General features: G+C 42.0%; 1 protein-coding gene across 2 annotated transcripts in view; it reads right to left on the bottom strand.

The window, feature by feature from the left end:
* The window catches only part of PRKAG2 (protein kinase AMP-activated non-catalytic subunit gamma 2), a 185,560-nt gene extending 165,891 nt beyond the window's left edge, over positions 1 to 19,669 (bottom strand). The window contains exon 1 of one of the 2 annotated variants that reach the window (XM_085226986.1): positions 19,461 to 19,669. In XM_085226986.1, the coding sequence (XP_085083112.1) occupies positions 19,461 to 19,559 (99 nt within the window). In that variant the 5' untranslated portion in view covers positions 19,560 to 19,669. Of the gene's footprint in view, positions 1 to 798; positions 829 to 19,460 lie in introns of those variants that run through there. The other variant, XM_085226988.1, reaches the window with a different exon arrangement.
* Between the last annotated feature and the right edge of the window lie 2,024 nt (positions 19,670 to 21,693).

Genomic DNA, 21,693 nt, shown 5'->3' on the forward strand with positions numbered 1-21,693 from the left:
TCCAGGCTTAAGAAGCTCTGCTTGTGTTGTGGAGGCCCCACAGCTGACAGAACAGAAACAGCCCAGAGGTCTGAAGAAAGGAAGACCAGAAAAAGCTACTGACATCTGGAAAAAAAGTCACTCTACGTATAACATGAGAGTCAACACAAAAATATAGGATGATTAAGAAGGTTAATTCTGGACCACTTCCCAAATTTGCAAAGAGACTGGTATGCAACATGTGTCTGTGTCTCTGAGAGCAACTATTCCAGTGCTCAGAGCATGCCAACCATAGCTTTTAGCAAGGCCTACGGCAAAACATGGTAAGCCTGTTGTAAGAAGTCCTTGGTCTACGCATTTCGGAAACCTCACATCAGAAGTGCCACATGGATTATACACAAAAGTGCCCGTGGAAATATGGGTGTATGCAGGCACACCCATATTCAGATACATGTCACAAAACTGGGATACTGCTCATAAAAACATTTCATCTGCTTAGATAAGGCTCTGAAGTACCCCCAGATTCGAGGAGCTGTATAATGTATAATGAAGTGTTATCAAGATGATTCTACTTACCTAAACTAACCAAGAAGCAATAATAATCTCTGTAACTTACTGAATAGCCTGGAAAAGCAAATAAGCAAACTAGCGATGGCTATGCAAATCTGAAAGAATATATTTGTAGCTAGATTTAAAAGAGAAGCACAAAAAGAGGAAGGGAAAGCTCTAAAAGTGAAAATACAACTGAAACAAGGCAGAGAGAGAAAAGGGGAGAAAAAAAAAAAATCTTCCTGAAAATGGTTAAGAAAGGAAACATACCAACATTGGTTTCATCAGTTCGGAGCTCTGACCAGCCACCACCACAGTCCCTGCTTTCATCCACCTGGCAGACCACTTTTGCAAGGTAAATAAAGCCCAGCCCCTCCCCTGCAGACAGCTGAACTGATTTGTCACCACACTTCCAGGTTCAGACCGTGGTTCCCACGGCGAGGGCATCCTTCCCAGCATCTGCTCTCCCCAAGGCCTGGGGAACAGCCAGCTCTCCAGAGGCATCAGCTGCCGTCACTTTGGGAGCCTGGTGACCTGCCTGTTAAAATAGTGAGATCCCTCAGCAGTGCTTTTAGGGAACCAAGAGCATGCCAGAACACTGCTTGCCCTCACGCACAACTGAGGAACAAACGAGCAGCTGTGCTCAGTTTAAGTCAAGGCTCTACTTTCTCAGCCCTTATTAAACACTGGCTTATTTCTTCACAACTAATAGCAAGGAATGGATGCTTTATGGGGAGCTACAAGATGATGGTGCTATCTGATTTTGCCTTAGCTGGGTCAAACTCATATCATCCACAATGGAAGGCTGTAAATCTATTTACAGAGCAGTGAACCTCATCACAGGTAAATCCCTGAAGCCAAAAGGGGTCTTATTACTGTTGATCTTACACACAGAAAGCTCTATACAGAATCAACGCAGAATCAGCAATGCCAGCATTGATTTACCTAGAACCATCTGGCTTTAGGCATGATGTTTTAGCTGACATCCAGGATTAGGGAGCCTTTCAGCTCTATTTTCCATCTCGCTATAGATTTGGGCAAGTTACCTTTTATATTTTTGCTTTCCAAGCAGAAAGGATTATACTTACAGACACTCATACATTTCTGCAGAACATTTTGAAATTTGCAGAAGGAGGGAGACAGAAAAGGGCAATGCATTAGGGCTATTACGTTATGTTGGCTCTGACACCAGATATTCTTTTCAGGAGAGTTTTAAAACAAATATTTGAATCAAATCCCCCAGTCAATATAAACTTGGACACCTTCCAGGAGTCCACTTCTTTGGCAAGTTCAAATAAAGCTGGTCTGGCTGTGTTTAAGGTATAAATAAAAACTGGAGTGTACAGAAGGTTGATGTTAGAGGGTCCAGCTGACTGATAAGAGCTGTGGTCTACAGAGGACAAACTGAATAGCATTCAAGATGATACTGGTAACTATTAGGACACTGCAGGTATCTGAGAATGCTCAGGTCAGATTGGTGATATTTTTCCATTTCATGTTCACTGCAATTAAAGCATTGATACCACTAATGGTTCACCAGGAATTACTCTGCGCTTCAAACCAGGATAGGCAGTTCCCAAGACAGTGCTGGCAGCCAGTATGCTGCAGAGACACTTGAGTTTAAAGGAAATGAATAAAAACATATTTTTCTGTAGATACAGAGAAATAAATTGCTTGTGTCCATTCAAAATCTCATGAAACTTTCCTTTAGAAAAAATGGCTTTAAACTAAAAGTGGAAAGATTTAGATTCTATGTTAGAAGGAGATTTTTTACTCAGAGGGCAGTGAGGCACTGCTACAGGCTGCCCAGAGAAGCTTTGGATGCTCCATCCCTGTAGCTAGCAGTGTTCCTCAAGGGTTGGTACTGAGTCAGGTCTTGTTTAACGTCTTCACTGGTGACCTGGATTAATGGGTAGACTGCACCCCCAGCAAGTTTGTTGATGATACAAATCTGGGAGAAATGGCTGACACACTAGAAGGCTGTGCTGCCATTTAGCAAGGCTGGAGAGTTTGGTATATACAGGAACCTCATGATGTTCAACAAGGGCAAGTGTAGAGTTCTACACATGGAGAGGAACAACTGCATGCATCAGTACAGGTTAGGGGCAGACCTGCTGGAAAGGAGCTGTGCAGACAAGGATGTAGATGTTTGCGTGGATAACAGGTTGGCCATGAGCCAGCAGTGTGCTTTTGTGGCCAAGAAGACCAGTGGTGCATCTCCTTTTCAAAACCCACTGAGACACTTTCCTGTACAATCTTCTGTAAGGAACTGCTTTAGCAGAGAGTTGGACTTGATGATCTCCAGAGGTCCCTTCCAGCCCCTTGGATTCTGTGATTCTACAGTTCTGTGATGCTGAATTCAAGCTCAGGTTGAATGGGGCCCTGGGCAACTTGATCCAGTGGATGACAGCCAGCATGGCAGTGGGGTTGAAATGAAAGGGCTTCAAGGACTTTCCCCAAATCAAGCCATTCTGTGATCTATGATTCTACAAAATACTTCTAAAGGCTACTGTAGCTTCATATTTTGAAGGTTTGTAGATTCATATTTGTAGCTTCATATTTGAAGGCTTGTAACAGTTTCAGAGTTAACTCCATGTCCACTGAACCCAGCCAGGTGCCAACAGGTCTGTGGAGCCAGTGCCCATTTTGAGTACCTGTTCCTCTAAGGATCAAGAACAAAATCATCAGGGTGTTATGGTCAAGACTACCAAGAGAAAATCCTTTTCATCTTTACTCCCGACGCATGGGGGGAGAAGCACAGCTGCATCCAAGATAAAGCAAGCTTGTGGGTAGGAGGTTGCTCTCTTGCTAGCAGTCTAGCTAGACTTGCTTTAACCACTAAATCAACTGTGTATTTTGGAGTTGTTGAGGAAATTAGACATTCATGGCCAAGCTTTGGACAAAGTTTCAGATGATTCTGTTAATGAATTACCAGCTATTGCTGAGTTTATATTTGACCGAATTTCTGTGGTCAGCTTAAGGAATGCATATACTTGGATCTAAACAAGATGCACATTCATACTTGCTCTACTTTGTCAGTATATATACAATATACAAACATGTTGCACCAGTTGCAGTTGTTCTACATATAATTTTCCAAAAATAAAAATTTAAGAGCAAGAAAACATTAAGGCCATTGCCAGAACCACATCATACATTTCTTTCCCAAAGTTACAGCGTTCTGCACAGCCCAACCAATGTGTCAGAGAAAGCTCCAGCTCCAGACACCAGCACTAAGTTCCACATCTCCACTGATATTCTGGATCCTCCTCTGAGCAGTTCTATAAAGTGTCACAATCAGACCCATGAACAGCTGTGCTGAAAGGCCTAAATAACAGACTGTCCTAGGAAAAAAGATATCTAACTTCTTAAGGCCTAATTTTAATTAATTGCCAGAAAGAAACAAACCATTTTTCCTTAGAACTTTTAGAAGCTTCTCAGAAAAGTCAAGTTTTCCTCAGAACCAGCCTTGTGTTCAAACTGGGACTAATAATTTTATTTTATTTTATTTGTATTAAATAGATCATGATGAACTCCAACGTGATGTTCAGAAAGGAAAATATTAACTAACCCACCATAACGATTCCAACATAAAACACCTCACCAAGCATGTGTATGCACATACAAGAGCATCTATTAGGGAAACAGTTTGAATTTACCAATTTTCAGCCCGTGCATTGAGGCATACTTAATTTAAATGACTTATAAATCCATTAAAAGCACAGGATTTAGCCTTGTAACTGTCTCATGATGCATACTGTTTCCAGGCCTCTATTTAAATAAAATCTGGGCTGTCAGATTTCTGACTGCCCTTTTTGTACTTTGTCTCCATAACGTGGATGTGAAAGAGAAAGGCTGAATGTATCTATTCTGGTCTCTGCAAATCGCACACAGAGATATTTCAGGTTTCTGGCTGACACTGAATTCAAACACTTACCTGCTTTCCCATTTAGACCTCTGGAAGAAATCACAGCTACAGAATTACCATCGTAACACAAGCAGCAGAGAGTGTGACTCATTCATTAGCACTACCCCAGTTTCACTCACCCATCTCCATCACACATCTCATACTGTCCATTTTGCACAGTCCTCATAAATGGCACCCCCAGATTTTAGTATTTATTAGCAAGGCCATAGATGCCATACTTTTGGCATCTATGCTGTCATTAGAGCATTCACAAGTTGAGGTGGTTCCCTCTCCCATCTTCCTCACCCGTGAGAGACCCCTAATGAAACCTGAATAGTTTAACCTTATGCAGAAATAAGGTCCTTAGCACTGACCCTACTAACTGCAGCAGCTCTGGAGGTGACAGGAAACGAGGGCAAGGAACCAGAATCAGAGCCAGCACACGCCAAATGGTAAGCAGCTCATACAACTGGAAGTCCCTGCTCAGCACTCAGCAGGAACTCAGGCTAAAAGATACTCTTTACATCTCCTAAAACCCTGCTTGTGGGTATCCTCCATGAAATAGGAGTACTTTTGCCCAAATTTAAGCACCCAAGGTTGTCAAAGTTTTGGAAAAGTTGCCATTCATCCCCAGTGTCCACCTATGGCTCTGGCACATAAATGAAACCTAAAAAATCCTTTCACTAAAGGCAGGAGATATAACTCCATGAGAATGACTTTTATGGTGCACGTATTTCACGTGTGGTGGCTTTTTTAGAAAGCGTATCAAGAGCATCCACTGCTTTCGGTTGGGAGGATACTAAGAAATTGTTTTATTATTATTTTTTTGCAGAGGGTACAGTGGCATTCAGAAATAAACGGATTGCAAAAATAGGGACTTTTTTAAAGAACAATCTGATGTGAAAACCGGAATACTTGGCAAGAAGACTGAGAAACTAATATCTTTTGGCAACAGGTTCAAAATCAGTCTTAGTCAGCAAAAACATTTAGGAGATCGCTGTGAAATGAAGTTCCCAATCCAGTGCCAGGAAGTCGGATTTCCTCACTGCAACAATAAATATCTGCAGTGATAATGGCTTGAGGGCCAATCCTGCCTGTCAAAACAGAAGTGCCACAATGAATTGTTGTGAGGGATTCTTTATGATGGAATTGGTTTGTGCTCTGAGCCATGACCAGTCTTCAAGGCTGCCCTTATGATAACTGTAATTGAAATAATTTCCTCTAAAAAGGGATAAATTTAACTCTTTGGATAAACCATCATATCCTTCTACGTTCTCGCTTTTCTGCAATGCTATCAGCAGTCATATTTCTATCACTAAATAGTTTTCCATCTTCCTTAACTCTGTTATCATTTTCCACTTAAAATGCACTATGGCATAATCAGGCTGCTCTTCAGCATCAATCAGGCCCAGTAGGAACAAGTATCTGTCTTGGAGGACAAGAAATGGCACTGGCATAATTACATTACTAATGACAGGTCCATTATATAATCAACAAATTGGTGTTTCTGCTGGCTATTCCCTTTTCTCTTGCTTCCTTAATAGTTCTTAGTTCAGTTTGACATCAGCAATTCATTTAGTAAATGGATAAAGGAAGCGTTTGGATTTTTACCAACAGTGTCAGTTACTAATTGCAGTCGTTACATTTCACTGCAAAAACACCGACTGTTCAGCATAAGGATAATGATGTCAGGCACAGGTGAACGTGCAACTTCCTCGTGCATCACTTGAGCTCTGTGTTTCCTTGACGCAAAGTGAGGACAAAGCACAGAGCTGGTGGCTTCCCCTGTGCAGCTGAAGTGTAGCAAAGTAGAAATTCACTCATTTCACTGTCTGAACCTCAATAACTTCACTAACTTTTCAGGCTGTCCATTATTTTCTATAGCAACCATTGTATAGGATAAATATTTCTTTTTGCAGCTTGTCCTAGCAAATAGTCATCCCTCCATCACTATGTTTACCCGATTTTTGTCAGAGCTTAAGGAAAACATAGGTTAGACATTTTACCGCAGCAATTCTTGAGAGCAAATTCTGCTTTTGTTTCATTACAAATAAAAAAATCACAAATATATAATTTTATTCTAATTTATGTATTATAAAATTGATCTGCAAAGCACTTTGGGCTGCTTTGACTTTGAGGACACAGTATGGACAAGATTCACTTAGACACTGAACCTGCTTTGGCATGATATATTTCAAAATGCCACTTGCATGTTATATCAATAGCTAATCCATTTAAATTTCACATTCCCAATATGTAGCAGCACTTGATAACTAGAACCAAAAAATTAACATGTTTTCAAGCCAGCCCAGCAGGAAATTGCCACTACCTCTCACAATTCATGGCTGCTAAAATCCACGTCCCCAAATAGCCCAAAAAGCCTCTACAGGTATATAAGTGAAAAAGAAAGCTTCTAAACTCATCTGGCAGGAGCAGACTAGAGCACAGGATTCCTGCTGTGGGAGTTCTCCTGTGCTCCACGTACATTCCCAATGAGCAAGCCCAGGCATATTTGTTTTCACACAGCCGTTTCCACACTAAGACACATTTCCATTCCCCCCCTCCCTCCTTCTGCTTTTGTATTCTACCATCCACACCAACAATTAGTGGAAGTGGCTGGCTGCGCCTGCTCACATTGTTCCCAGGGTTTTCTCCCCCCCTCGGTGAGCTCTGAAGACCATGAATTATTTGACACGACACGACTTAGAGTACTTGTACAGCAACAGCTGCGTGCAGAGAAGCAGAGACAAGAAAGAAAGTTAGGTGAGGCTACAACCATCTCGGACAGCAGGACTCAAATTAATATACCCGACTGCCTAACTGTGCTGCCCCACAGTGACTGGGCTTTAATTCACTTCATCTTGTAAAAAAGAAAGACAAAAAAAAAAAAAAAAAGAAAGAAGGAAAGACAGCGTAAAGGTCAGGACACAAAGTCAGCTCACTGTTCCATTTGTTTTGTGACATTCAAACAGGATATGAAATTGAAAATAATCTCCGTACAGCTAGAAACTAAGTCCAGATGTTTTAACATCAGGCAGAAGCAAATTCGTAATGTAGGGTGTTGTGGGTGATTTTTTTGGTGTTTGTTTTTTTTTTTTTTTCTGAAATCATTAAATATCTACTGCATTTTGCATCACAGTTCATTTTTCTGGAACATGAGCAATTTGCCAGCTTGTACATGCACACTGAAAGTATTCACTGAAAGCTTATAGTAAACAGCTGCACACAGGGCAGTTTCCTTTTGTCCAAACACACACAGGCTCTGCACTTGTGTCCTTACACGTTTTTTAAATCAACCCAGCCAAGTACATGGAACATTCAAGACCATAAAACATAACGGTAGACTATTGCTCCCTGGGAACGAACCCTTAGAAATTTCTTATCTGAAAAGGGATGTTCCCTTAAGGTATACACTTAATATTTCCTCTTGTTTTGTAGCTGAAGCTACAGAAATAAGATTTCACTATTCCTGTGAAAGAAGGTGATCTCCACATGAATGTCCACAGATGCTCAGCTCGTGTGTTCCAGCTCTCACCCATCAACATCCATGTACACTGCTAATTAGATGCGTGCCTCAGTTACTTTAACTCTAATACATTCAAGGCAATAAGTTATCGTACAGCAGATATGCACATGGAAATTGCATAAAATGATAGAAGCGTTTGAGTTGGACTCTTAAAGACCACAGAATCACAGAATGGCCATGGTTGGAAGGGACCTCAAGGATCATGAATCTCCAACCCCCTGCTGCATGCAGGGCCACCAACCTTCACATTTAATACCAGACCAGGCTGCCCAGGGTCCCATCCAATCTGGCCTTGAACACCTCCAGGGATGGGGTATCCACAGCCTCTCTGGGCAGCCTGTTCCAGCACCTCACCACCACTCTCTCTGTAAAGAACTTCCCCTGACATCCAGCCTAAATCTTCCCTCCCCTCAGGACAAGGGTATACGTTTCCCCTTGTCCTGCTGTTATCTCTTTCAAAGAGTTGATAAGGCCATCTGGTCCAACCTGCAATGGACAGGGACACCTGCAGCTCCATCAGGTGCTCTGAGTCCATTGAAGGTCTCCAGAAACAGAGCATCCACCACATTTCTAGGCAATCTGTGCCGGAGTTCTGCAACTCTTTTATTACAAAAAACTGCTTCCTTAAGTCCAATATAAATCTCTCCTTTTTTTAGTTTGAAAACATTTTCCCTTGTCTCTTTTCAGAGACTTCCCCCTTTCAAAGACAAAGCTGGTTTCCCCATCATCTTCTGACAACTTGAGGTGTCTGCTCTTCTCTTCCCAGTGCCCTCAACCAGTAGCACCCGACAAAGCAATATCAACAGTGCAGATGCTCCAGCATTTCCAAACACATCTAAATCCAAATACTTCTGTTTATAAACATTTCACAGAATCACAGAATGGCCAGGGCAGGAAGGGACCTCAAGGACCATGAATCTCCAAACCCCGCTGCCACATGCAGGGCCACCAACCTCCACATTCAATACTAGACCATTTGAAAAGAATGCATATGCAGATTGTGGCAATGAAAGGTATTTTTCCTCTTAAAAACTTTTAAATATACAATCAATTATTGTATATTTATTGTATACAATATAAAATCAAAACAACTATCCACAGTGAGTCTGAACACACTAAATGCCTGCAGTAGTTGACAAACTTTAAAAGCTGCACAGGTAGAAATACATAAGTAAAAAATTCTCCCACACTTGAAATGAGTGCAGCTTTTTCTCAAGTTATATTTAAAATTAAAGAGAGTAGAAAAGGAATTTTTTTTTGAAGTCTTCATCATCTGTTGCAATTGGTCACTCCATCAAATATAACTTCATATGTTGTGTGTCACAGTGGACTGCACTGCGTGTGTATTGGTATTAGTTTCAGTCTTTATCATCAAGAGAACAGCTGCTATTTATCTCTCCCCAAATTACTTCCTGGTATTGCTTTCCATCTCTGTTCCATTACAAACCAAGCTAACCACTAGTTTTCTTGTTAGTTTTTGTAGAGATTTTTTTTAAATTTTATTTTAGCTATCAGGTGCAGGAGCATGCTTTTCCCATTCAAAGCTGAAAATACACAGGGAGTGGAAAAAGTAGAAAATCAGCTTTTGTTTTGTAACACATATACATAAAACAGAATGGGAAGAATGGTGTCTTGAAAGCCTGAAAGACATAAGGCTAGATGTTCAAACATAGGTACTTCAGGACTTCCTGATCTTCAAATACTGCAGGGGGAACTGATGTGCCTAACATCTTATGAAAACCTAATCTCTGAACTACCAGCATTCTTAGCACCTGATGCTTTTCTCTTGGATTAATGCTTGAACAGCATTTCAAGTGAACCTGAGTAATCTGTTATTCTAGGGTTTGGGGAATCTCAGACTGTAGTCAGACGGGCATCAAAAGTGAATGAGTTACTGTGGCTTACTGCTTCACTGCTCATCTGTTTTAGCTGACAGTGCCCACTATGAAAATGAATCACGTCAGATATTGAAGGAAGCATTTTAAGACATGTTTTACTCACTATCTCAATGGGACAGGAGGATTCACGTCCATTAATGAAGTCAAACTGGCAAACAGCAGCTTGCTTTGCCTTGGTAGAAGTACAACAGACAGCTGATGAATGAAGCATTACCCAAAGGTGAAACACATTTTTGCCTTCCTAAGTAACAGGGATTAGTCTGCTTCTGTGCATGGTTAAGTAAGGCATGTGGTCTCTTTTAATGAAAATCAGACTTGCTCATTTAACAGCAACTTCTGCACGCCTGCTGATGATGCCTCCACAGGTCTGTTTCAGCAAAAGGAGCCAGAACTCTTTAAATTTATAACAAAGAAAAAAGAATTGAAGCAGTTGCAGTTTTTTAATTACTGGTATTATTTTATAAAGAAAAATGTTGGCGTGTACCCTCCTGCATCTGTATAGCTTAGAGCTGTGTACAGTCATTCTCAGGAAGATAGAAAAATAAGGAAAATGTATAATTAATCATCATCCAACTAAAAGAAACCTACTAAAGTAGTGTTTACCTTTAACATCAACTAGCTAAAATAAAAGGACAAAGAGAACAGCTGAGTAATGTTTCTTACCTCCCATTCGTCTCAGATTATAAATCTTACATTCACGAACAGTGTTGGCTCAACTTTTCAAATGGTAGAAACTCTCTATTTTCCCACTGAAAATATAGAGCTGGTATTGAGCATTGAGCAGATGTAGGGTGTTAATGAAGGGAGTATCCGAGAAGAATAGTTTGAGTCCATGCTGGTATTCCCTGTCTTACAATAAGCTGGCAGAAGAAGAGAGGAATACCCAAATGGGGCAACTGGAAGAACAAGTCAATGGACTGTGGGAATGGAGACCGGATGCCCACAAACTCTTTGGAAGGTACTCTTAGTTGAACATGACTAGTACGCTGTTGTTTATGATGCTTCAAACCCTGTTGCATTTACAGATGATTATGCAGTAAACAGCTGAAGATCATTTGTGTTAAGGGATCTCTACAGCTGATGTGCCACCACCTATTCAGAAAAAAAAAAAAAAAAAAAAACACCCTGATTCCTCACAGCTTTTAACATCCACATGAACCACGTGGAGGGACATCCGCTGATGTGTCACTTTGGATGCTAGAATGTCATGTAGTCTTCCCTCACTTATCTAATCTCCTCTACGGTCTTTCTGATCAGGTGGTCAAAAGAGCACAAACAGTGTTATTTTAGAACACAGAATGACTGTCTGTAGAAATTGGAATCCTTGAACTTCACACCTATTTTAAAAAAGCAATTACTGAAAGTAATTGCTACCTCAGTCCTGTACAGGGATCCTTATGTGAAAAACACCACAGGAAACAGGATAGGGTTATTATTAAGGCGAACTAACTAGGTTTCAAGACTTCATGAGTGCAACTACCCGCTCTTGTACAACATGGGACAAATTGTTTAACCTCAAACATCTTCCTGAATATCAGTACTGCGGGGATAACATTTCCTCTCATACTTGCATTCTATAACATCTTTCAAGTCTTCAAATTCTTCAGAGAGCTTGTCTCTACCCAATTCTAGATCCCACGTGAGCATGGGTAACTAGCTCAACATTTAGCCATGTGGTCTTTCAGTGTGGCATACTGATAAGTTAAAAGCAGTTAATAGTTTACCAGCCACCACGTCAAAATGATGGAAAGGTGATACAAAAAAAGTATTACTGTTTTTTACTCTATGCATGGAATATTATTTGCGGGTCTCAAGGTTCACGTTCACCAGTGCAAAGCTTACATACAGCACTCTGCTCTGTCCAACCTGAGGCAATACAGCAGATAGAGATTCAGATAGCTAGGTGATGATTTCATGCTCTTATCCTTGAACTGCCTTTCCTCATGCTTCTTGATTTAGATCATACTTCCAACACAGAAGCCCTGATTAATACTCAGTACCAGCAAACCCCCCTCTAATTAATTTATGCAGAAGGAATGACAATGCATGATGAAAACTACAATCCAGAGGACACAACGCTCTACTGAGAAGCTGGCAAGCTCCCATAAATATTGCAATAACATTGACTAAGCATCTTTCCTAATCTCTTCCTTACTCTCCCTGTTTTCCATAAGTCTTGCTGGGACTACTGTGCCTCCAGTTTCATTCCCATCTGACAGTATGCTTTTGCCAGAAGTCTACACGACATGACCAAATCCAGTTTCACTTCCCAAATGAACATTACACTTTCGGGATAAGATCCAACCAACTGTGGAGTTTATCACTTGTTTGTTTGGGTACTGTCTAAAAGATATTTAGTCTCAATCACCTTTCACATGCCCAAATGTGAGATTTCAGAAACATGAAGCTGTGCAATCTCCATCCTTAGAAATTATGCGAGGAATGTGAGGAAACAAGGTCCTGAGCATTGTACTTCATCCAACACTGCTCTCAGACCAAATAATATCCAGAGGTCTCTTCCAAGTTCAACTCTTCATGATTCTGTAAAAAACACTTGGTGGTAGATACACCTCATAAAGGCAACATCATGAAAAAAGCAAGGCAACACAGAGGTGCTTACTGAAAACTCAATTATTTAAAGGAATATAACAGTCCTGAATCTGAGGAAATTTGTCAAAGGTTATGCCTAGCTGGCAAAATTAGAGTCATCATGATACACTGTACAGACTCCATTCAAATCAATGTCATGAAGGTAACAATTCATTTTTCCCAGCATATATGTTATAGGAAATATAGAATCATAGAATCACAAGGTTGGAAAAGTCCTATAAGATCATCTAGTCCAACCGTCTTCTCATTACCACTGCTACCACTAAACCATATCTCACAGCTCCTCATCCAGGCGCCTCTTGAACACTTCCAGGGACGGTGACTCCACGACCTCTCTGGGCAGCCATTCCAGTGTCTGACCACTCTCTGAGAGAAAAAGTTTTTCCTCATGTCTAACCTAAACCTCCTCTGATACAACTTGCAGCCATTTCCCCACATTCTGTCCGTTGCCTGGGAGAAGAGGTCAAACCCCTCTTCACCCCAACCTCCCTTCAGGAAGTTGTAGAGTGCAGTGAGGTCTCCCCTGAGCCTCTTCTTCTCCAGACTAAACAATCTCAGTTTAGTCTCATCTTCCTCAGCCACTCCTCATAAGACTTGTGCTCCAGACCCCTCACCAGTTTCGTTGCCCTTCTCTGGACACACTCCAGGGCCCTCAACATCTTTCCTGAGGGGCCCAAAACTGAACACAATACTCGAGGTGCAGCCTCACCATATTAATGGCATCTGTTCAGTCAATCTCATTCTTATACCTTTTCTAAGCAGAGCTTGTCTTCACTGAAATATTTCCACATGCTTGGACTCAAATCCGAAAAGAATTGCAATCACTTCAATCCTAATCCACCTCAGCAGGTATTTCTCTGATGCCATAGAAAATGGGTCCCCACATTTTTCTAAAGGAATCGACAGGCATGTAGCTTCTGAAAATCAGACCTGTGCAACAGTGATTCATTAAAGACCAATATGAAGTCTAGAACCAGGCAAGAAAATCCTATGTTTTGTAGTGCTCTACTCCAGCACTCCAACCACTGTGGTAGATTATTTTAATTCTGCTCTCAGAAACAGGGCATTTTAATGTCATTATTCCAGCACGATTACCAACATGAAAACTTGACCGCAAATTGCCTGACACCTGTTGTAAATAAATGATGACAAAGGTTTCGTAGGGTGGCTGATAGTGTTTATAATGCACGCATTTCCTCCTAATGAAACTCTAGATCTATGAATATGCTCTCCAGCAGCTTAAAATGGGTATATAGCTCAATCACCCCGCCTGCAAAAATAGCTTAAGTCTTCAGCTTATGACATAGGTTCTGTTTTTGGAACAGAAGATCATCAGCTCCCTGTGTAATAATGACCAAAAGGTCTGAACAATCACAGTATGTCATATAAATGACAACAATGAAGCACAGACTGCTATGCAATTGCTATGCATCCCAGTAAGTCATGCTTACATAATGTAATTTACTGCTATAAAGATTTCATGTGTAGTTTTATCCGAGCAATTCGAGACAGCATTACAGAAGCAAGCACTAAATTGATGCATTACATTACAAACCCTAAACCATCTAAAGAATAAACACAAAAATCAATCTGCAGCAGAAGTTGTCTTTTACACCATTTCAACTCACTGCTAATACTGGAGGTATTTCAGTAGAAGCATAGTCCTGCATCACCAAACCACCAATAACACTGTATCTTTACTGATGACATCTTGTATTCACTTACATATAAGATCATTCCAACTACATGCAAAACATACTCAAGCTACTTTTCCTTTTTGTCTTTGAGGACATACATAACCCTCCCTACTTGTCAGGCTCCAAGGCTTTTTCTGGTGTGCCTGCAGTGCAAACAATGGTAGAAAATTGAGACAGCAGACATCTGCAACCAGATCAGGCTCTGAAAGCAGGCTAATTGTTGAAGCCTGATGAGCAGCCCAGGGTAGTGTAGTCCGCAGAAGGTCTATTTTTATGTCAGACAGACATGTTCTTCACTCTTCTCGTAACTGACTCTGCTCTTTCAGTTTTCCCTCTGGAAAAAGGAGCACATTCTGATATAAATTCAGCTTTTCTTCAAAAAGCTGACAATTTAAGATGCACTCCATTCAACATGTATGCCCATAATGGTCTACTAACAACATGCTGACACTGTTTTGAATTCCTACTACTTTCTCCTCTCCTCTCCCACTAGCAATGCTGAGCCAGCGCAGGGGTACATCAACCGACTTTTATAAGTCCACACAGATCATTAACACAATTGTTTAACCCTATCTTCAAGGCTAAATTCTGCTTTAAGTCACCTCTGAGCAGCTCCCTTGAAAGCAATGTGGTACCCACGTGAAATTGGACCTTGCAGATCTGTGAGCAAGACAGTGGAACCTCTCATCCTGTGTTAATATGGGCACACGGTAACCACAAGATGCTACTGGAAATGATTCAAGAGAAGGAAAGAATGCATCTGGTTTCCTGATATTCTTAGACTGGTATATGAGAAAAGGAACGAACAGCTTTTCAGCTGAGCTTTTGGGAACAGACTCACTGAGGCAGACATAACATGGTGCCGTGTCACCTGGGCTCTAAAAAATAGCATGACTGACCTTACATTTTACATATGAAAACTGAACTAACACTTAACAACATGAATTCTCTTTGGCAAATGACTACAAAATCCTGAACTCACCTTCAGAAGACCTTTGCTTCCTCCTGATCTCCCTAAGGGGGTGACACTTCTTTCTATTTCAGTAATTCCCAGTACATACTTGTATTGGGAATTACTGAGATAGAAATGTAATACAACATTCCCAGGAACCAAGTTTCATTATCCACATTTCTGTAAGGTTTCTTCTACATTCATGACTTATTCCAACTATGAAATTCACTTCTCTCCTCTCAGCTCACAGACCTCACAGAGCACTCAGGGATACATAAAGAAGGACGATGAGATAATTCAGGAGTAGAACCTCCTATCAGAAATGGGATGTTTTAAAGAAGCAGTACTTTCCAGTGAGATGACGACCACTTTGTGTTATGCTTTAAAACTAAAAACACTAACAGCTTTTTTAATTACAGTGGCAACTATTTTGATTGCAAACAGGAATCTTTTATTCTTCAGATGGACTCAAAGTGCAGTCTCAAAGCTCCTAAGCAAATACCTGTTGCCTTCTTCAGATGTTTGATATGTCAGCCCTTTAGGCAGCAGTCCAAACATAAACTTCAAGGCCACAGAAGCTCAAGACAACTCAGAGTCTGCCTATGAGAGCAAGAGGGAGGACAGCTGCAGATTTAATTTTAGGGAAACATTTCTCTCTCTTCTTTGTCTCCATCTCCCTCCACCTCCTATTCACAAGAAAAGAAACACCTTTTTTTCCATTCTTTGATCACATCGAAAACTGATTCCTTCATCTTCTTTGAAAGACAAGCTTACTTCTCATCTGCAGCTCTCTAAAGCATTCCTTAGACTTAAGTGCAATTCTCACCAGCCCAACCAACAATCACCAGGAGACAAGACTCACCCTGCAAAAACTGTCACTGAACAAAATCATTTCACACTGACTTATTAGGCATGCAGTCAGTAATGACTTTGCAAGCGTGGCAAGCAAGATGGAGGGGCAAAGCCTGAGCCAACACTAGCTGTCAGAACATCGCTGTAACTTCTCGTGTTAGAAAATATTAAGCCATCTGATGTTTCAGCCTGGCATTCCAACATAATAACAGGCCTGGAAACAGCAATCAATTTGCAAATTGAGGAATCTGCTCAGAAATATAGCAGATGACAAAGAAATATGCAAGAGTGTACAGAAACACTTGTGTGACATTGATAATAAAGGTCTTCCAGAGCCTCCTTGTAGTGCATTGCTTTCTTGTCAGGGCTGAAGTATCTGAGACAATGGCCACATCACTGAACTGAAAGAAGATGCTTCATATTTCTGTGCAGATGTTATTTTTGTCCTTATTATAAAAAAATCCTCTTTGTTTCTTTGCATAAGATGTCACCTTGTGACATATCTGGGTACAAACCAAGGAAGTGCCAAAGCTCTGCAATTCTCACCTGCCAGGAGCAGCAGGTGCTTGGAGTTTGCCATGGTGAGGCTCTTGAGACATGTTCTGCTCTCAGCTGCAATAGTGTAAACACAACAGAACTTTGTTGGCACTGACTGAACTATCCTGGCTGTAATAGAAAGCAAGCAAGAGCAGAATCTCTCCTTTTTATAGCAACATGGGATTAGAATGATAACATTAACATCAGAACAGATCGATTTTGCAAGATGACAAAAGAACATGCTGATCTCACTATGGTGAGCTCCTTCCTACTCAGTAGACAATTGCATCCCATCTTAGAGTTCTTAAAACGTTCAAAGCAATGTGGAAGCATTATCTTCTAATAGCTTAAAAAAGAATTCTATAATGCTAATGTCTTCATCTGAAAGATGTGATACATCTAGAGAGCAAGGAGTTGTATCCAAATCTGTAGCAGGTTTCAATGGCAACAGATCAGAAATTTCCACTTAGACATTTCTAAATTGAAGGCTTTAAAATATGCTGCTGGGAAAGGCAGATGTTGACATGACCACTACCTCACAAAGGCTCCCACGGTCGTATTATGGTCCATCCGAATCAGTAGTTGGTAGTTCTGCATTTGCAAAGAAAACAACAAAGGAACTAAAAAGTCGTTCAATCAGTCCAGCACTTCAGCAAATACTTCCCTGCCATGCCACCAGAACACTCAGTCCCCCACTTTACTCTTGGTTACCAAATGACAAGTTGAGAAGACTCAACTAGCAGAAACTTCGAGGTCTACCGCTATTCCCAGAAGCAAAGCCTGGGCACCACCAACTTGTCCCAAAGGAGATTCAACACAGAAAGAAAGCAAAAATAGAGTGTTTTATACTTTTTTTTTTTTTATAATATCCTGATGCTCTTGCTTAAGAAAGATGTACCTGAGAAATGTCCTGGGGTGCTGCAAGACACAAAACCAGCTTTCTTAAATTGGTATTTTTTTCCATTGTCAGAGGCCAACCAAAAAAAATAAGATTGCGTGGGAGAGGGATGGAAAACATGCAAGTTTTTATTTCAGACATGCCTACTATTCCACAATTTTCTAACCCAAACGTAGTGCAGTTTGCATTATTCACCTTTCCTTTTCACAGTATTTGTCATCGCTTTCAAAGTCAGAATTTCTACGTGGTTAATAAAGATAGCTTAGGACAGCCTGCATCACAACAGCACCTTTCTGTCTTGCTGCAACTGACTCCTCTCTCTCTTCCTGTTCAGACCTTTCCCGATTCTAATTTGAAGATCTCAATGAGCAGGAATTACATGTCTCAGCAATAAACACGATCTCACAAAATAAAGAAGAGGATGAACAAAATAAAAATTACAGTCTGGTGAAAGCTCCCTTGACAACTACAGCTACACTGACAGGCGCCGCTGAAATAACAGGAATGATGCTTCAAAACAACAGCCAAGGAAACGTTATGAAAGAGAAAAAAAAACAGTCTAAATGGATCTTTTCAAATGCAGATTCCACTGTCAAATGAGGAGAATGACAAAAATGTTCTTTCTTACAGTACAGTCACACTTAAACTGCCAGATAACAGAAAACCACCAAAAAGGAGGGTACTGCCTGTAAGGATTTGGGCCCAATAGCTCACTCTGGGAATGATAAAATAATGCAGAATGAAACAGAAGGATCACATTTGGAGGACAGGAAGGAGGGATGGAAGCCTTGTTACCAAGTCTTGAACTGCTCCCAACTGAGTGAACAATAAAACTCATGAGGGCCTCGGTGCAATATCAGGTTTGTGTCTGAGTAACCACCACTAGCTAAATGAGAAAGTGAAGAGCAAAGAAATGAAACCATAAAGTAACATGAAAAATTAAGGTCCAGGACTAATGATGTTCCATCCAAGACAGATCTGAAGTAACACTTGTGAAGAAATATGCCTATAGGCTTAAGGAACGTCAGCTGCAAAGTACTACATGACAAAGATTAATGCTCAAAAACTCCCATCACAAACACACAGCAGCACCACGTTAGTCCCATCTCTCCTAGCACTGAATGAACTCAAACAGAACAGCAGAAATTTGGCTTAGGCTCCTGGGCTTGCATTCGTCTCCAGAGAAAAACGAAATCTGCAGAAGAGCCATGAGTTGCTCCTCCATCTTATTTCACACACTTAAGACCTAATGCACTTATTTTGACTTCTTATTTCTCTGTAAAAGAAAGGAAAAACTTACAAATATGTTTTTGCTCCTTAGTGTCCTGGCAGACACATGTGCAGGACTGTTTCCCACTTTTATATTATGAGATTAAATTAAAAATATCTATTCAACAAAGAAACAGAGTGCACAGAAAAAGATACCAGACGTTTCTTGCAGGAAGCACTAGAAGCAAAACCATGTACTAAGAATAAAACAGCTAAATAGATAACAAGAAGGCTCTGATAGTAAAATAATAACAAAAGCAAGCAAACAACAAAAAAGCAGTAATCAAAAGGGATGTAAACTCTGCAGGCTCACATAATGAGGCAGCCTCTGAGTACTCACTGGGAACAGAGAGAAACTTCTGATCTGAGATTATTCGGTACAGATTCTTGCATGTTTCCTTACTGTGTGAACATACGACCCAAAACTGAGTTAGGGCACGAGTGCATGGCTCACTTCTCTGTTCCAGCGTGGCCATACAACTGCTCCTGACTCTTCAGCAACAAACAGACGTGTGGGACAAAATCAGAGGGAGCTCTGGGTCCCCGTGCCGGGGGAGATTCAGATGTGGATTGGATCTGAGATGTGGAACCGTCAGATAAAATGCACTTCGTCAACCACAAGGTACGGACACTTTCCAGATCCACAAGTGAGGATGCTGGGATCAACACCCCCACATCCAGACCGCGGTACCCGCAGCAGAAACACCGTTCCGTGCCTCCAGCCCCGTGTCAGGAAAAAACAACGCCGCTGGCTGCCAAGGGGAGGGAGAGCAGAGAGCCACTTACGGGGATGTGCACTCGCAGCACGAGCTTCTTCTGGCTGGAGCCTCTCTTGCCGCTGCCGGACGAGTCCTTCTTCTTGGTGTCCATGGCAGTGCTGCCCATCCCGGCCCGGAGCTGTGGGCTCTCTTCCACTTATCCCCACCGTCCCATCGGCCGCAGTCACTCCGTGCTCCTTAATTTCTTTTTTTTTTTTTTTTTTTTTTTTTTTAAATGGTCTTAGGAAATAAGGGGGGGTGGAAGAAGCAGGGGGGAAGGGGAGGAGTTTCTGCAGCTCCAGCCTTTAATCCAGCAGCGAGGTGTCAGGGGTCCCTGCTGCGGAGCGGGAGATGCCCTCAGCAGCGCTGCTCGCTTTGCTTCTCACCCTTCCGCCCTTTCAAAAGTATCCGGAGTGTCCTTTGGGGGGGAGCGGGCGGGGGGAAGGTAAGAAAGTTTCCTCCCCTTTCTCGCGCTCTCCTTAAAAGAAATTATCTCCTAAATTATTAATAATAATAATAATAAAGTGCAAATCCAAAGGGCCGAGGTAGGAGGAGTGCGTAAGGCGGGCTGCCGGGGCCGGGCCGCTCCGCACGGAACTCCGCGGAGCCCCGCGCCGGGCTGAGGCGGGCGGGAGCCCCGTGGGGCGGGAGGAGGTGCCCGGGCGCTGCCGAAAGCCTCGGGCGGCTCCACAGGAAGTACAGACAGAGCGAAAAGCCCAACTTTCCTCCGGCAGCCCCTCCGCGTGTGCGAGGAGCGGGGCCCTCCTGCTACGGCTTCTCGGGCAGAGCCCCGCTCCGCTCCCGGACGGCATTTTTCCACTCCCGCCCGCCCCAGAAGCCTGCCAACGTGAAAGGCAGCCGAGGGATAGGGGCAGATCGCACCCTTCAGGCAAACGATTTTCGTGTTACAGAGTATCGAGAAACGAAAGGGTTCCAAAGGCGCTACACCGTGGCGATGCTCCGCTCTCAGGGCTGAACTCTGGGCAGCAAATCCAAGCACGGGGTGTCTGCCTTAAAACAGCCCTTGGCTTTCATCTGCTTAGGGACGAGCATTCTGGATCAAAATACAAGTTTGGGGTATAGAAGTGGCTCTTCTCCCCTTAGCTACTTCTTTCCCACATTACAGGTGTCCGTAGTCGGCAATCACACCCAGCCTGCCCCGCAGCTGCCCCACATCTTTACTCACATCATTTAAATGCAGATTTTTGCTGGGTTCAAAGCTGTGCATCCACGTGTTCAATGAGTGTATGCTGTAATCACTGCAAACAAACCTCAGGAGATCCTAAAAAAACATGATTTATAAGTAGTGGGGATGAGGGAGCAGTGTTTTCCGTAGAATTCTCCTTATCCCCTGAGAAAAATTGAAATGTGATGGCTACCTTGAAGAAACATAAAGCTCAGATTTATTTTCCTTCTCATGGAAGTCTCAGGAATTAGCAGATATAAATTCAGGTGTACGATCTGCAATCATCGTTCTAAAATCACACAGGTAAAGATACAAAGACTCTACTTTAATGCTTGGAGAAGCAGTGGGTGTCCCATCCCTGGAGATCTCAAGGCTGGGCTGGATGGGGCCCTGGGCAGTCTGAGCTGGTGGGGGGCAGCTCTGCCCACAGCAGGGGGTTGGGACTGGATAAGTGTTAAGGTCCCTTCCAACCCAAACCATTCTATGATTCCGAGACATGTAACTGTCCCTTACATCCCTACGGGATTCCATGGAAGGAAGCAGCCCCAGAAATGAAACTGCTGGGTAACAGTGTCACCAGATCCCCAGTAAGGCATCATGGTTTTGCTCTTCATATTGTTTTAAACTTGGGAGGCAAATGCAGACATCTCATGGACAAGCAATATTGTGATTGCTGTGAGAGTTCACATTATTTTTCCCACGTTCAATCCTGTCTGTTCAGCTGCCAACAGCCACGTTTTCAGAGATGCAGGCATTTAAGTTACTGATTTCGCAGACTAATGGGCACCTAAATACCTTTGAGAATATGACCCTAAATACTTAAAAGTTTTGAGCATCCTCAGAGGCAGACAGCAGAAGAGGATCACAAACACCAGCCACATCTTTCCTTTCCATAGCACAGTGCAAGTGCTCCTCATTAACAAGCCCTACCTACAGCCCAGCACAAACAGCACACGCTTTGGACTACACCCCATCACAGCACTTGCCCTAGATATTCCTTAAATACTGATTGAATCCATTTTTCCATTATAAATCCTCACAGTACGTTCCTAAGTTTATGAAATAACCATAAAAC

Source organism: Meleagris gallopavo, chromosome 6 (genome assembly GCF_905368555.1).
Source record: "Meleagris gallopavo chromosome 6, MGAL_WU_HG_1.1, whole genome shotgun sequence".
Classification (NCBI taxonomy): Eukaryota; Metazoa; Chordata; class Aves; order Galliformes; family Phasianidae; genus Meleagris; species Meleagris gallopavo.